The sequence below is a fragment of the Mastigoproctus giganteus genome, chromosome 5 (assembly GCF_048544385.1).
Source record: "Mastigoproctus giganteus isolate SK-2022 chromosome 5, ASM4854438v1, whole genome shotgun sequence".
Classification (NCBI taxonomy): domain Eukaryota; kingdom Metazoa; phylum Arthropoda; class Arachnida; order Uropygi; family Thelyphonidae; genus Mastigoproctus; species Mastigoproctus giganteus.
The window spans coordinates 231323083-231340402 of NC_143579.1; the positions used below are offsets into that span (position 1 = coordinate 231323083).

General features: G+C 42.0%; 1 protein-coding gene across 1 annotated transcript in view; it reads left to right on the top strand.

The window, feature by feature from the left end:
- Positions 1-1752: 1752 nt before the first annotated feature.
- LOC150086266 (uncharacterized) overlaps positions 1753-17320 on the top strand; it is a 66873-nt gene continuing 51305 nt past the window's right edge. The window contains exon 1 of the mRNA XM_090373794.1: positions 1753-2144. Within this exon, the coding sequence (XP_090229920.1) occupies positions 2033-2144 (112 nt within the window). The 5' untranslated portion in view covers positions 1753-2032. The remainder of the gene's footprint in view (positions 2145-17320) is intronic.

Here is a 17320-nt window from a genome sequence, read left to right on the forward strand (position 1 = left end):
ATAGGATTTCCCACCAACAGTTTTGTCATTGTTGCAGCGAATGCTTTCATCAAGGTCCAAAAGAAAACTTTCTCCGCAGCTTAAATAATCACATTGCAACATCGGTGGAAAAAGTTTATTGACTCCAAAAGGGACTGTCTCAACCATTTCAATGGTTAGTATCACTTCTTGTGAGACATGTATTAATGATTCTTCGTTTTCATTCGCCTCGTCAACTTCGTTTTTCTTAATTTCTTTCTTCTCTTTCTTATCTTTCCAGAGAACCGCTAGCGTTTTAAGCCTGGTCATACTGAGGAGGTCTTTGGAGGTTAGTCTGTCCTCCCACATCAACCCCAACTCTGTGTGAACATTTTCAATGACGGTCCCTTTGATTTTTAGAGTTATTTCATTTTTGTCCTCTTTTTTGTGAAGGTCATCTGAGCTGCTTTCTGAGGATTCAACTTTAGCCCCGGACGTCGTAGATAATCCTGGAGTTCAAAGAGGACGTTCTGCGTTTCAAAGGCGACTGCATCTACTTTTCCTGGGTCATCCCATACGAGGAGCTGCTTCAGATCATCAGCATATGAGAGGAAGTTTGGATGCTTCGAGGAAGGTTCTAAAGCTGTGGCAAAAAACCATGAGGAAAGAACCTTCCTTTGTGGGATGCCGACAGAGGTCGTGGTACTGCTTTCCAATCTATTTATATTTAATAAAAATTTGCCTGTTGTTGAGAAATTGGTTGAGAATAGCGAGTGGGTTGCCTTCGATTCTGATTTAAAGTTTCAAATTTTTAACCAGCTCTGTCAAAAGCTACTTGTAAGTCCAGGAATTTTTGGCAGTTCAAGAGATACTTGAGTCCTTGAAGGGTTGCAAAAACCCGAGAGTAAAAAAGCCCTCATCCTCGTTGAAGGTTCCATGGTTTTTCTAGATGAATCTGGCCCTCGTGGGTGATTGATGGATTCGAATCAGGTCAGGTTATAATAAAGAGTTCTTCTTCTTCGTCGTCCTTTATGATTATACCACCAGTGCTTCCCACGAAGACAAAATTCCTCCAGTAATGCCCCAACTTGGATTTGGGACCGGTACACCCTTAAATCGAGGACAAAGAGAAAAGAATCAATGTCCTAAGTTTGGTAGAAGTAGTTCTTGTTCCAACCATTATTAAAGTAAGAACACAACGAAATGCGTCTGCATCCACCTTCTGGCATTTTTGTTTATGGTCGGTTTATTTTACTCCAGGAGACGAATTCCTCTTTGAGTTCAACATTTTACTGCTTGTTGGGGCAGCAGACTCGAAATTTGACATCCAGATGCCGGCTCTTCGGTGAAGGGCAATTTCGCTAGTGATCGTACAGCACTCGCTCCCCCTGGTGCGGAACAATGTCATTACGAAACCCAATATTCAAATAAACCATTTCGTCTGCCATCGATCCCGACCACCCCGCTACAAGAATGCCATTTTCTACGACGTGTGTAGCGTCGTGTGACAAATACGGAGGTGGAGTGTACTCGACACCGCCGGTCGACAGCGAAGCCGACTCTTCCCAAACGCCCGCCAGGGAGCGCCACCGTCGAACTCCGATTCATCGGCCGCGGAAAGAGAGAGAGAGCGCTTTACCGGGAGGCGTTCTTGGGTGCGCGCGACACCCTCTCACGTGTCACTTCCGCCATGAGAGCGGAGAAAAGCGGCCGTTAGAAAAGGCGCGAGCACGTTTCGCTATTCGTCGAACGTCTTCATTAAGCAGTCGTACGAACCCCCCCTCCGTCTCCCCCCTCTGCGTTTCTTCGTAACCTCGGAGGGATCCCGAAGTGCAGTGACGATGTTTCGGAAGTGTGTGGACCTCGTCACGTAGCTGGACGTCTTGGATATTCGTGGAGATGACGCGCGGGATGGTCCGTTCCTTCAGTACCGCGTCTCCGAACGCGGTGTGTACCACGTGCCGAACACTACTAGAACGGATATAAGCGACATCGCGTGCAGCATGCGCCCCCTCGTCTCTGGCTGACATTCCAGTGTGTTCGTCCTGCCGGTGCCACAAGAAAATCCAAGAATATGCGTTCCTCCGCGGTGGTCTGGACTCCTGGATTGGTTCCCAGATGTTCGGGTGGATGGAGTGGACATCAGCTGCTTCTCTACATCACCCTGCTCATTGTGCAGGCCGGTGGTAAGTGAACTCTCCTTTACAGTAGAGGATGGTTGTAGGTTATGTGACTACTGGAATTAGTTAGGTTGAACTCAATGTGGACCAACAGTCCAGCGTATCGACTCTTGCTTTCCAATCACTTCATCGCATGGATGGTATTGTTATGATGCGAGTACCACCCGCTTTTTTCTTTACTTCATTTTTAAATTCCTTTGTTTTCATTTTTAGAGATTCCTCGAAGATGGAGGTTTCTTTTGATTTCTTTTCACTTGTATTGTGGAACAACGCGAGGAAGACAGCGCAGATCTTCTCTTCCATTATTCGCGACACAGAACCCAGAACTCTCGACTCAGGGTGAAGTTACGCATCCCTGAATACAATAGCGTTCTTCCCGGAAAGTGGATATCCCACTTCCACAGAAACATCCAGATAAGATATCCGCGCGACTCAATTCTTTTCCATTGAATTCTTTTCCATCCATTGAAAGATTATAACAAAATCCGTCCTTTGAAATATGTCACTAGAAGAGTAAACATCTCATATTTTAGAATTTCTCAACAAAGAGGTCTTTCAACTGCGGGGGCTTGCCCCTGCCAAAAACAGTCCGTCTGGATTCGAGTATCGTTATCGAAGTATCGCGATGCACATTTTTCAACCACCCACAGAAAATTTTCAGTTTTGTTGAACATTCGTTAAACTCAGAGTTCGGTTGTTCGGATGGTGTTGCAACCATGGCAACCGACTCTCGCATCACGCACGATGCGATTATCCGGAAAGAGGTCCCGACCTCCGCCACGTGGGATGGCCGCGTGGGATTTGGGATAAAACACGAGTGTTGACGGGATGTTTGACGTCTGGGTCAATAAATAATGAGCTCGTTGGGATGTTCATCCTCCGCTTCATATCCCCCGGTGATCTGTTGCCAGGCATCACGCGAGGGGATGAGTTTTGTATCCACCAGCCATCCTCAAGCCACTAATTGGGTTCCAGTTGAAAAATTGTGATTGGTTAACAAGTAAGAAAGCAGACGTTGGTCCAAAAATGCCATTTTTATTCGAATGTTGTTTAATGTGATACAACCCAACCAAAAGTAACCGGAAATATTCTTCATCATGATCACGTGCGAGATTTAATGATGGCTTTCCATCGCAGATTCATTAAATGATTTTATTTATTCGTCCATAAACGAAAGCATCTTTTGAAGTGCTTTCAGAAAACCCGCATGGTCTTCTAAAATCTACTCGAACATGTCGAAGGTTGAAGTGGGCGTTCCTAAGAGCCCTTAAATGCTTATGTTCGCGTGTGTTGGCATTCTTGACTCTTAAGAGACCAAACAGTCTGCTCGAAATGCAAAAAAATGGATTACGTGCATCTCTGAAGAACATCTTCCAGCAAAAATGTCTGCATAAGTTCAGCGAGGATACTCGATCTGTTAAGTGACAACCAATATGCGTTCAGAAAGCATCCAGGACTCATATCTCCGGATTACATCTCTTAAAGGTCAAAAGTAACCATCGGGGCTGCGTATGGAAGACATTCTACACGCTGCCATTGGAGTGCGTGAGATTTGCTGCCCGGTCCACGTTTACAGGTCACGTGACAGTTTTTTCCTTCCAGCGTCTCAAAGCGGTTTTCTTGAGCAGAGATTATTCATCGCCCAGCGAGCTTCGACCCCCCTTTCTGAATATCGATCACAACGGGCATGTCGTTCGGTATCCTTAAGTCTTTTTTTGTGGACGTAGCCGGCCCCTGCTGTGTTCGCGGTAATGGACTCCTCTGACGAAGAAAACCTAATCACCCTTCTCCTTTTGTTTGGGAATCAAGTCGGATCCCCGGGAGGAAGTTTTAGCACGTGCAGTGATTTGACGATTTCTGCACGCCCAGCTTTCAGGGCGGGCGCAGTGACAGTGTTCACAATGAGATTATGTCCCTGCTCGCGCTGCGTGGAAATTTCGTTACCCCAGCTGATTGCGAACAGGGGGTGGGAGGAGAGAAAGTGGCTAAGGGACAGCTTGGGTCTGATTGCATGAATAATCGCTAAATTGGTTAGCTTTCCAGCCACAAAAACCATTCCTTGGTTGTACTCAACTCGGTCCCACTTAATATTTCTGTTGAAATTAGGAGGAATTCCAGTTTGTTTGATATTAGGAGCATCGACAACTAAGGCTTGTCTTCTAAGGTTGATTTTTCTGTTAGCTGGATGAAAAACCCGAGTTTCCTGGATGAAAAACCACGCTCTCTTCCTGAGACCGACTAACTCGGCCACGCTGTGTAAAGGCGCATAAAAATCCCTACTGTCATTGATGGGACTCGAACCCAAGTCTCTTCCACCCGGTGTACCCACCAGGGCATCTCTTTTGATATCAACGCTTCATCAACTGTTCCTGGAATGTCAAAGACATTGGGATGTGCTCTTTAACTTTAGCGCAAGTTGGAGCTGACCGTATCTACTAAAGATTAGGTTAAAATATTTTTCTTTTTATAGAATTTGTTTGGTTTTATTTCCCTTTAATGAATTATACCCTCTAACGTCAACCACCATCGTTATATCTGTTCTTCCAGCCGAAATTGTCTTCCATTGATCTTCCTCCATCTCTGCATCTCTCCTCGAATGAAATAATAAATATTTATAGACTACTTACGAGTATTAAGGGAAGGGGGTGGAGAAAGCCAGTCGCGTGTTTCTAACGGGTGTTTAGAGCCAGACTGACAAGCAGTTTATCGTTGGCCCCCAGCGGGAGGCTAATATTAATAACATGTCTTGGATGTGTTATTACAGCGCTGACAGCACGCCTACCAAGGATGCATCGATTTTTCTTCTGTGAATAAATAACAAAACAATTGAGGGGCTTCTGGATATCTCGTTGGGGTATGCGAGCGAGGGACCCCGCCCCTTTATTGGATAACGGTTGGTGGATATTACAGCGACGGTTGTTTAGCGAATGAACGCATATTTTATTAAAGATTCTAAAGATAATTGTGGGCTCTTTCCCTTAATGGTGGGCCCTACTTTTGGAGATGCAACTTTTTCACCTCGTTGATGTCACGAACAGACGCTGAAAAGAAAGTTAACTGTGGTCTTTACTTTTAATGTCTCTTTACTTTTGGTAACGCGGTGTACTTTTTTTTTAAATGCCATTAATGATGAATTATCGCTAAATAAGGAGTTATAAAGAAGGGGTTTAAAAGAATATTTGAAGATTAGGATTTTTAAAACAGTTTCTTAGTTCGAAGGGTTTCTCCAGAAGATATGGAGTTTAAAGAGGACAAAACTCCATCGGAAAATGGTAATACAAAAAGTCAGCATGAAAAAACAGTGGAATTCAGTGAGAGAGAGTCATTAGACTCCAGGAGAATCCCCATGGTCTGGATCACATTGTAAAAACATTGGAATTCAGTGAGAGAGGGTCATTAGACGCCAGAAGGATCCCCATGGTGTGGGTCACATTGTAAAAACATTGGAATTCAGTGAGAGAGAGTCATTAGACTCCAGGAGAATCCCCATGGTCTAGATCACACTGTAAAATCATTGGAATTCAGTGAGAGAGAGTCATTAGACGCCAGAAGGATCCCTATGGTGTGGGTCACATTGTAAAAACATTGGAATTCAGTGTGAGAGAGTCGTTAGACTCCAGGACGATCCCTAAGGTTTGGAGAAGTGCTAATTCTATGGTTGAAGATTTCAGCGCAATACATCCCACCATGGATTCGTAAAGGGGTAACTCCTGTAAATTACGTAGCTAGACTATTGTAAAACTTTGATGGCATCCCTCATGGAAAGCTGCTATACAAACTGGAAGACGTTGGAGTTACTGGTGAGATCTTAGGTTGGCTAAGTGATCGGCGACAGAAGGTTGTTAAAAATGATTAAACTTCAGGGATAGAACATTGTAACACGTGTAGCCCTCAAAGATCAGTATTGGGACCCTTTCTCTTTCTAATTTTCCTAATAAGATTGGAAAGAGTATCCAAAGGAAGGCGTAAATTTCGCTGATGATTTGGGAAGAATGGTAAACAGTTCAAGCCATTGTTAACCACAAACAATTCAAATCTGTAACGTTACGCATTTCCATTTGGGGAACCAGAAATCTTGGAGTCCTGCTAAGGAGTGAGTGTGGCTGAATTCAAAGCAGAACTGGATGGTTACTCGTGGGAATGGGACATTCAGGATTCATTTGTTTTAATTTTTGGCCGATGCAGAAAATATTCCTCTTCGTTCCATTATTATTAATACCAACAGCAATTCCAGCGCCATTTATAGAGACCACTGCAATGCATGAAATAAAACCCTCGATATCAATCACTGTCAGCAAGACTCAAACGACCGACAGGGGGCGTGAAAGCTCGTGTACTCGTAAAGAAATTATTTGCGCCCGTGAGAATGGAGTGCAAGTGCATGCGGGTAATAAGATTAATTCGGGATGTAATTGCTTCCGGGCAAAGAGTTCGAAATCGCTTTGGTGGGAAGTGGAAAATCATACACGCTTCCTTTATTTCACGCGGTTTTGAAAGTCCCAACTTTCCAAAAGGAGAAGAGCGTGACTGATCGCCAACCTGTCATCGTGTTGCATTTCACCTCACCCCCAGGTGTGTGGGGAGCTAATATCCCCGAGCCACGCAATCAGACAGTTTCCGGCCACCCTGAAATTTCCATTTACGCCTTCTCATTGCGGTCTGAGTGAGTTCTGCAATTGTCGAAGCTGAAAAGTTTCAGTTGTAGTGGTTCCTTGGCGTGCCACGGTGAATTAGGGGCCGTCCCTTTTCTTATGGGCAGCATTTTGTTATTTTAGTCGCCGGTTATAATTCCAGCTGGTTAAGAGGACACGAGATTAACCAATAATCTTTAAACGTTAAGGATCGATCACTAATTGCCATTGGTTTCATTCTTCGTGGTATTTTAAGAGTGGTGCATCTTCTGTTGACCTTGCAGATAACAGAATTCCTAACAACGCCGGATTGTTAGACTTCGTGTATCCATTCGCATTCGGAGGAAGTAGATCTTCGGCGCTTACGTGCATGTGTCGATTTCTCCGCGCGCTGACATTAAGCCCTCGTCGACAATACGTCGGCGGAGGCATTCATTCCGTAGGGCTTTAGCGAACGCTGCATCCCACCAGCAAAAGTCCTTTCTGGGAGCATTGCTTTCTGATTTGCAGGCTGACAGGAAATACACTGAAGAGATTTGTTCGTAATCCTATTACAGAAATAGCCGGAACTCTGTGGCGTCCTATATTCCGCTACTGGCCTTCCATCCATTCCAGGATTAAGAGGGGTGTTCGAAAAGGCGACAGAAGAAGAAAAGGCTGGTCAGTTTACGGTTTTTCCTGAAACCCGCTGGGAAATACCGTGTTCCAATTAGTTTATAAATCCTCATGTGATTCGGGTCCATATTCTGTGCAGCCAGAGAAAGAAAAAGAAGGGTCCATTTCGGATGTCCACTTTATTCTTATCTGCGAGAGCAAGAAGACGTTCGTTTATTTATAAAACCTCCTAGTAAAGTTGGGCTTCAAGATGTTCCATTCCAGTGATTAAAAGATCTGGATCTTAAATGGAAACCCATTGACGATTCACAGCAAATCTTAAAATCTATTAAATATCTTGGGAGGAAAAAAGGGAGAGGTCACGTTGGTGACAAAAAGACAAATCCAATCAGAGCATCTTGGACAGAAATTTCTACATAATCTGGTCGTGTCATATCTCTTCTCCAAACATTCCCTTGTAGCGCGGAAACAAGTAATGTCAAAGTTCAGGTTGACGCGACAAGGGTATTCAATTATGACAGGCCAATTAGGGGAACCGTGTCGGACAGGCCACTTGCATTACATCCGCCACTGGGAGAGCCTTGCCAATTTAATTAATATTCAGAACGAGTAATACGTCACTCGTTTCATCAGCTGGGATGCATTTAAGTTGTCCCTGCTAATGGCTTTCGCTGCTAAATCCGGGCTAATATCTTTCCAATGAGGGAAAACAGGACCGGGCTGGAAAGAAAGAATTCCGAAGATTGGTGATGTAGCATCATCTATCTGCTTTGAGTGCTGTGAAGGAAATAACACTTGTCCCGGTGAATTACAATGTCCGTTAATGCACACTACGTTATCAAAAGTTTTGGGACACTAAGAAAAACAGATATTGGAATTCTTACTCCAAGAATCCACTCTCGCTGCTAGTGGGGTGATTCTTTGGCTTTGGACGCCGCTGTCCATGACCACTCTTTATTTCTAAATAAGAAATATTTTGGCTAAAAACCTTTTGGATAGCTTAACTCCTTTCTTAATTCCAACTTGTTCCGATCTCAGCATCTGCTCAGTTACTTCCGTCTGGTAAATCATTGGTACAATCTGCACACCAGAAGGACAATACCTTTAATTAATTTCTGAGTGCAATCTCATTAACAACGATATTCTCCAATTCATTAATCAAATCAAAGTTATTTACAATTCTCCAAGTGGTAGACATCTCAATGAAGTCTTTCCAGTCCTTTTGAACTTCAGTCTATCCATCAGCTAATTATTACCAATCTAATTAGTAATTCCCTCTGTACACAATAATTCCATTTCACATTTCCCCTAGATTTTGATCAGGAAAAATTTGTACCTTCTTTTAAGATCTTTATTAAAACACCTTTTAAATCTTTCTACTAAGTTATTTGTGTTTCCTCAAGAAGCTTCTGCACCCATGTCTTTGACAGTAGTTACTACAGGCTGTGTTGTATGATCTGGCGCATTCCCATGCTGCTATAAAGTCACGCTCTTCTATTCTCCCTTAACTCCTAGCTGACAGTGTTTGTTGGGATTGATGAATGTACGTACCATTCTTCTGAGCTGTCTCCAGTCTCTTTCCGCACGTTTCTGTAGCAGTACCATGGCGTTTCCATGGTGCTACCACAGATAAAAGGAATAACGTGGGACCATCTAGACAGGACTGTAGTTAGATTTCAGTCACAACATAGTTTGACAATGATTTTAAGTCCACCTAACATCGTTATTTCTAGTGATACAAATGTAAAATCCTTTCTCTGGTTTAGCTGCTGCATTGACTCTGGTGGTCGTCTTCTGTAAGATTTCATTTTAATTCTTTTCCCAGCCCATTGGGGCTGACTTGCTGGGCATAGGCTATGGGGGATACAGGATTGCGGGCACTCGTAGGTTTGGTTCAATAATACGTGCATAGTTGTGGCTCGTCTCCTCGTGGCGTGGACGGGTACTGGGAAGTAGCCTTCCTGGTGATCAATACTTCCCACTAGTAAAGTGGCCAGAAAAAATTAAACAACACAACAATGCATACACTACACTAGATTATTTCTGGCCATTTTGCACAGTTTTGTGTCATCATAGAGAACTATGGTGAAGTTGAACTAAGGTTCAGGTGCCTCCCTACATGCCACACAACGCGTGTCCACATATGGAAGCACCGATCATCAAGAAGGCTGCTTCACTGGTGAACACTTTTGTGGACATTGCGTGTATCTGTAAGCGGTCCAAGTTATTCCCCACAAAACCACGAGAAATGTCCCTGAGACACGTCAATGATATGAGGAAAGCAGAAACCCAATAAGGCAGAGCAGTAGAGGAGGAAAGAGGTGGTCGTAAGGTCTGCAGAGAGCAATATTCTGTCCCTCAAGGGGTGAGAGCAGACCTCAGATTAGGGTTTGGGCCTAGATATCACAGTCAGAGAAGAGGCGTCAGTAGATGCAAAGGCCTACCCCGAAAGGCTTGTCAAGCCACTGGGCCAATGAGATTTCAGTGACGAAATCGCACGTTAGAATGTCAGTGCCAGCAGAACTAGAGATCCTACCCCAATGTCCAAAAGGAGAGACCGGAAGATCCATTCCAGAAGGTCGAAGTAGTCCACCCAGGCGATTGACCGGTGTAGCGTTCTAGCTTTGAGCAGGGGGAACAGTAGGTGCAGTGATGAACGAAGGCGTTGAAAGCTTCCTTAGTCTTGATTAGGGAATGGAAGTGCTGGAGGGCTGAAAAATTGCACTCCAGAAGTTGTTGCCTGAGATCAAGATATGAGACACAGTCAACCATAAGATGGCTCTAGTGTTCAGTCTCCCCGCAGATACAAGTGCCATCTTCAACGATGCCGAGTTCTTATCTAAGTCGATCTTTGATTTATCAATGGCCTGTGAACATAAAGGTGGTCTCCAGATTGGGGGTGAGCCAAGTCAGGGTACGTTAATCAAGGAACGTTACATCTGGAATGAATTTCTTTGTGATACCACTTTGGCTTCTGCTGACCAGCGGCTTGCTGGAGTTTGAAGACTTCCGACCACAGGCGTTTCTTCTCCTGGGCTAAGTTTCCTTCATTGGTTGATAGATTCCAAGGAAACTGGTGGGCGTACTGGTCCTGGTACCATGCAGGTGGCGCAGAGGGCAATAGAAACATAGGCCATATTGCGCCACATGTAATGTTGTAAATGGCATGTGTTCTATGATCGATTTTCTGCAAAAGAGGAACCTCTTTAAAATTTAAATTTATTTAAATAATTTAATTAAAATACAAAATTGTAGAAATGTAAACTTGTGGATGAATTTATGGGTTTTCTGAAGTATGAATAGAAGGATCTAATCTAAGACATTTTAATAAAATACTAATTGGAACCAAATTAATTTATGGACTAATCAAAGTGTGCATAATCCATATGATTCTTGTCATAAAAAAACAAAATTATCAGTCTGAGGAAACGCGTTGGAATGCAAAAGTTAATCAGTGAACTTTTTAAGCAACCTAAAAGCATTTCCTTTTTGACCAAAGGCTGCAAATTATATCTTAATAAATATTCATCAATCGATAGTACCTAATTTTGCAATTTAATCTGAATATATATTTAACTGCGTCAAGCTGTATGTTTTCCACCAATAAGCAGAGGGCCGGAAAGGGGACCAAATAAATCAGGCTCTTTATGGATTGGATATTCTTATGTACCCTAAATGGTCAATTTATTAGATAAACCTGCCCTTTTCATTCCAACTCATAGCACAAGTGGGTTGGCTGGACGTCATCTGGTTATTGGACCAATCTCAACATACTTGAAACACTCAGCCGTATCTGAAAACCTCAGCAGGGTTACAGCATCAAAGATCCTCATCCAGGCGGGTCTAGCACTGACTACCATGCCATGTTCAAACTCGTGTAAATCTTTTAAGTGACTTTGAAGGTGAAAGTTACTGAAAGAGCACTATTTTCTTGAAAAAGGCAGGTTTACCTAATAAATTAGCCATTCAGTGTACATCCACCACCATAGTTGCTATGTCCTTTGAGATTAAAATAAGACTTCAGGAAATCATTCCATGGATTGTGAAGCCAACCGATTTTGGAGATGGAGAGAAGGGTATTGGAGATTTTGCTTAACCACTTATCATCCAGTATTCAAAACTACAGAAGCCTCTCAGATGGGGAGGTTGTGCTGAATAAGTGTTCTGTACCATGTTGCCAGCTCATCAAAGAGCTGTTCAATTGCTTAAAATGATAGGAATGGATATGAGAAACTCAATATTTTAATAATTTAGCTAGCACCTTTTTTCTAATTGAAGAACCATTCTCTGAATCTTCTTCCAGTGTACATTTCTGTGGATGTGTTCCACGGCAAGTTTGTCTGTGTATGGAAGCCAAACCACTGAAGATCTTTCATCAAGTTCATCTCTTGATCAATCTTTTCATTTTTTTTCAGACTCAGGTGTTAGGTTCTTCATTTTTTCCAACAACCAAACCACTTGCTCCACATGGGGCATTTTGCCAAGTTGTATTTCAATGGGACCATGAAGAAAACCGTAAAGTTGGGTCCAAATGGTTGCTTTTATCTGAATAATTGAAAACAGCTCTGTTACTGCAACACCATAATTACTGTTGTGTTTAGAGTATCTGATCGAACTCTCCAACTCCTGATAAACTTTTATCTTTATTAGCACATTTAACGACACTCCGGGCGCTTGTCATTTGACGTCAGAAAGCCATCTGGTTTCTATGGTGAAATTGATGGCGTTTTCGAGCTAATAAAACACTCCATTGTCCGCTAGATGTCTCTCATTTTCTTTGACAGGCTTTACCGAGACGCCAATAATTCCTAGTGGGTTGGCAATAAATGGACCTCACTAAGGATTGCATAACCAGTCCCCCGGTAATTAACCGCTTTTATAACTCAAATGAAACGGGTTTGCTTTACAGAAGAACTGCAACAGAGGCAGAAGAAACACAGTTGATGTCATAATCAATTTCTGCAAATGGTGTTTACTGCAAGAAGAGACACTTAGGGAGCGAAAAACACGCAATCCTATCTCCATCTTGGTTACATACACCTATAATCGAACAGTGAGTTCTAGCCTGACCTTAATATCCGTAATGTGTTTACAATCGAGACTTCCTCTTTGATCGAACAAGCCAAATGACTTATTCTTGTGTGGTCGATAAAAACTGCTGGTTCTTTAGACAGGCAGAGCCCCATTGAACGAATAGTTTCTAAAAACTGTGTGAGCCGTCCCTTACAGATTATAAATGCTTTTCAAAAAAGCTGAAAACAGTTCACGTACAATCTTGTTAGTTATGGTCCTTTGATCCGTAAAATATCTGTTAGGATTTACCACTAGGATGTTTCAGAAGATGAGTTCCAAAGTTACTTCAATGACCTTCAGTAAAGATCATTGAAGCAAACCATCTACTTCTTTTAATCCACTAACAGTGACGTATACTCTAAATGATTAGAAGAAGTGTACTGCTGATTGTAGCAGCCATGCGTGTCATTCGGTATCACAATATCCACTCACCAAGAACACGTGAGCTGAAACCATCGCAAAGAAAGGCGAGGTTCCATCATATTTCATAGAGACGCAAAGTAGACAGGCAATTGCCGATGAATGTTTTATATCAGTAATAAATGGCTTGATTCCTGCCTTGTACATAACTTACCACTTTTCATTACCAGTGGTCATTTAATTCCAGGAGATCCTTCACGTTGGAAATTGGCAATATTCATTAACTTAATTCAAAGATTCGAATTCAAACCGGCGAGGAATAATGGTTTAAGACATTAAGTGCAACGAAAACGTGTGCGTGCATTATTCTCGAAGTGGAGGAAAAATAAATAAGGTTTATTCTTCTGATTCAGTTTCGTCTCTGGAGATGATTTCTTGATGGTACAAAGATGATACCAAGAAATGTACCGATGCCAAATAAGCCGATTACCTTTTATAACTATCTTCCAGCAAAAAGATCGTCTTTTCTTTAGAAGAATATATTTATAAATAGCGTAGTCTTGAAATCCGTCTACAGCTAGACGAAGACACCATTCTTTTCCAAACTCTAGAAGAGATTAGATGATAATGGAAAAAGATATGGATAAACAAAAATAAATGAAAGCAACTTCCACTGTAAAAGCACAATCACTGAGATCACTGACAGAGAAAACTTGTGTTTTCATTAGTGGAAATACAAGTTGAAAGCCAGACATGCGACAAATACCACCAAAAAAACGCGCAAAAATAAAAACCACTCTCGTATGATCTGTCTCAATGGACTGAAGTCTAAAGAACTTAGCCAACTTCACTGCCGGATAATATCAGAAAGAATGAATTTAAACGAGGTGCTTTTTATTGTTTTATTATAAAATGGAACTGTCTGGAATGTGGATCGATGATAATTGTTGTCTGGAGTGTGGAGAAATCCAGCTATTATTATTTCTTCTCTTTTTTTCATGTACTAGTAGTAGTAGCATGTGATGCAAGAAAGCAAGCGTATGATCTTATGCAGCATCAGCCAAAAAAAAACACACCATTCCCTCCAAATGCCTGTCCAGTTCCTCCTTAAATTTATTTAACCTATCAACTTCCACAACGACAGATGGAAGTTTGTTCCAGCAATTAACCACCCGCTGGCTAAAAGCAAAATTTCCACACATCTATTCTACATCTGTCTTTTCTTAATTTGAATTTATGCCCCCTTAGGTTCGTAATCTGAACAAGTGGAAGGATCCCATCAGAATTCAGCGTGCTCAACCCATTCAAGGCCTTATACACCTCAATCAGATCACCGCGCAGGTGCCTAGACTCCAGCCACTGCAATTTGCAGAACTTAAGCCTCTCTTGGTAAGAGGATTCCTTCATTCCCCTCACCAGTCTTGTTGCCCTTCTCTGTACACCCTCAAGCAAATCTACATCCTTCCTAAAATGAGGCCTCCAAAATTGTACGCAGTACTCAAGGCGTGGCCTGACCATTGCTTTATACAGAGGGACAATCACCTCCTTCTTCCTGCTAGCAAAATTCCTATATATCATTGACAAAACCCCATGACCTGCCCTGGCAGCTTGTCTACATTGCTCAGAAAACTTCATATCTGCCTGCACAATTTCTAGATGGTACAAAGATGATACCAAGAAATGTACCGATGCCAAATAAGCCGATTGCCTTTTATAACTATCTTCCAGCAAAAAGATCGTCTTTTCTTTAGAAGAATTTATTTATAAATAGCGTAGTCTTGAAATCCGATGCCGATTACTTCCAGGTCTTTTTCATTTTCTACCACCTTAAGTGTAGTACCACACAGTTGGTACGTTTCTCTGGGGTTACTTCTACCCATATGCAGTACTTTGCATTTATCAAGGTTAAACTTCAGTTGCCACTTCTTAGCCCATCTGCCCAAATTATCTAGATCCTGTTGCAGTAGCACACTGCCATTACTGCCATTATCAACCCTTCCAACATTTGTATCATCTGTAAACTGGGACATTAAGTCTGGTATACCTTCACCAATATCATTGATAAATATACCCAACTCCGAACCCCATGCGACTCCACTAATAACATTAGTCCACGAAGAGCAGCACCCATTGATTACCACCCTCTGTCTTCTCCCACTTAACCATCCTTTTATCCATTGTAGCAACTTACCCTTAATACCATTCTGCTCCAATTTGTACAATAGTCTTCCATGCGCAACAGTGTCAAAAGCTTTCCTGAAATCCAAATATATGATATCAAAATGATTTTTTGCATCCAGTTCCTTTGTAACCACATCATAATAACCAATCAAATTTGTCAGACAAGACTTTCCCTTAACAAACCCATGCTGTGTCTGAATTATTGCTGCAGTCTTGTCTAGATGATCCTGCAATGCATCTTTAACCAGCGACTCCATTATTTTACCCGGAACAGAAGTTAAACTAACTGGTCTGTAATTATTCGTGTGACCCTTCGATCCCCCTTTGTGAATTGGGGATATATTTGCACATCTCCAGTCCGTGAGTCCAAGGATGCTCTCATAATTATGGCTAAGGGTTTGCTTAGTTGCTTTGCCGCCTCTTCTAATATAACTGGATAGATCCCATCCACCGCAGGTGCCTTTCTTATGTTTAACTTCAACAATATCTCCTCCACTTTGCTCTCAGTTATTACAAAATCATTAAGCGCCCTGCTACAATTTGATAACCTTCTGCCATTTTCAAACCTTAATAACTCCTCATGTGTGAATGTAGATGCAAAATACTCATTCAGTTTGTTTGCTATCTGAGCAGGATCATCAACAGTCGAACCATCGATGTCAAATGGACCAATCTGATTCATCCCCTTCCTTTTAGAGTTTATATAAGTAAAGAAATCCTTGCTGTTCCTTCAATGACTGCTGAATTTTGACCATCCCATGAATAATGGACTAGGCCGCATACCTCGCAGTATAAAAAGCAGAACAGCTTTGGCATCGCAATGAAATTTGGTGAATGAAAGAAGAGCATTCCAAATGACGATGCGCCATACACTCGAGGTGCAAAAGGGTCCAATAGCATCTTCTCCTCAATGATCATCATTGAAGGCGAATGCTGTGGGGTCAACAACACGCTGGTTGGACGCTGGAGGACTGTAAACGAGTGTGATGGTCGGATGAGTCCAAATAACTGATGCAACACGCCAACGAATGCCTTTGTGTGTGGCCCAAGCAACAGAAGTACATGGCTGTTGTTGTAGGAGCATCAGAGACAAAGGCCGTATTGCTCAGTGTATGCTGTCTGTAAAATTTCGTGTTCTGAGGTCGTATTTCTGTATTTCTGGACGAAAAACCCGAGTTAACGAGAAAAAAACCATGCTACTCTCATCTGAGACCGTCTAACTTAGGAGTACATGGATCCATCGTGAATGGTGCCCACTATCCAGGTATCTTAGATGAGGGTGGTTGTTTAATACGAAGCATACTTTGCTAGAAAGAACTAGGATCCCTGGTGCACATGGACCAACGTTTCACTGGTAAGATTTATCGCCAGCTCTTAGGAGGCCGTGTGCACTCTACCATGTTGCATTTTTTCCTGGTCAGAAAAGGGATCTTACAAGATAATCCCGTCTTGTAAAATATATGTAAAGTATATTAAAAAAGTTGAGTGTTCTATTACATTGTGAGTTAATGGAGTGAAGTGAAAAAAAATTCATTCAATTTTATTGGAAAACTTTAATACAAACATTCGTCCGAAGAGAACTCCTTTTGTCATCTTCGATGACACTCAGATTTCTAGCCAGGATTGCATATCAAGATTAGCCTAATTAGGGGGCCTGATTTCTAATCCCTCTTGACAGAAACACATCACAAATATTTCTTCGTCTACATCTAAACACCTGGATTTTCGTTTTCTCTCTCGGAGTTGCTTTTCTTTTAAGCAACTCTCTGCAAGTTCCAAATGGTGCACCCAAATCCTCTCTCAGGCTTCTAACTCCATTCAAAAGAGGGCAGTCAGATTAATTAATGAGACTTCTCTTACAAAGCGTCTCCACTCTCTGTCTCATAGACATTCTATTTCTATTGCACCTTCCTCAACCAGTCAGAGTCCTTGTGCTGTCCAACTTCAAACTCAAAGAACCAACTTTTCTCCTTCCTCGTTTATTCCTTCAACTTTCGCTTTATGGAACCACCTCTCTTCGTGCGTATTTCGTGAAAATTACAGATCTATAGAAACTCAAGTCTAATATCAACAAGTATCTTCTTTCATCTCAACCTTCGTCCCACCCAAGATACTGAGTACCATAGGTTCTTATACCTTTCATATTTAGGATGACTTTTACTTCCATTTCTTTATATAATTTTAGTGATGGTGTTATTCTGTCTCTTTTAAGATTAATGATGCTTCTTTTATAATCACCAGAAAGCCAATATCGACCTTTTATAAGCGAAAACTCGTAAAATTAAAGGATTCATCCACCCCCTATCCATTCACGTCCTAGAC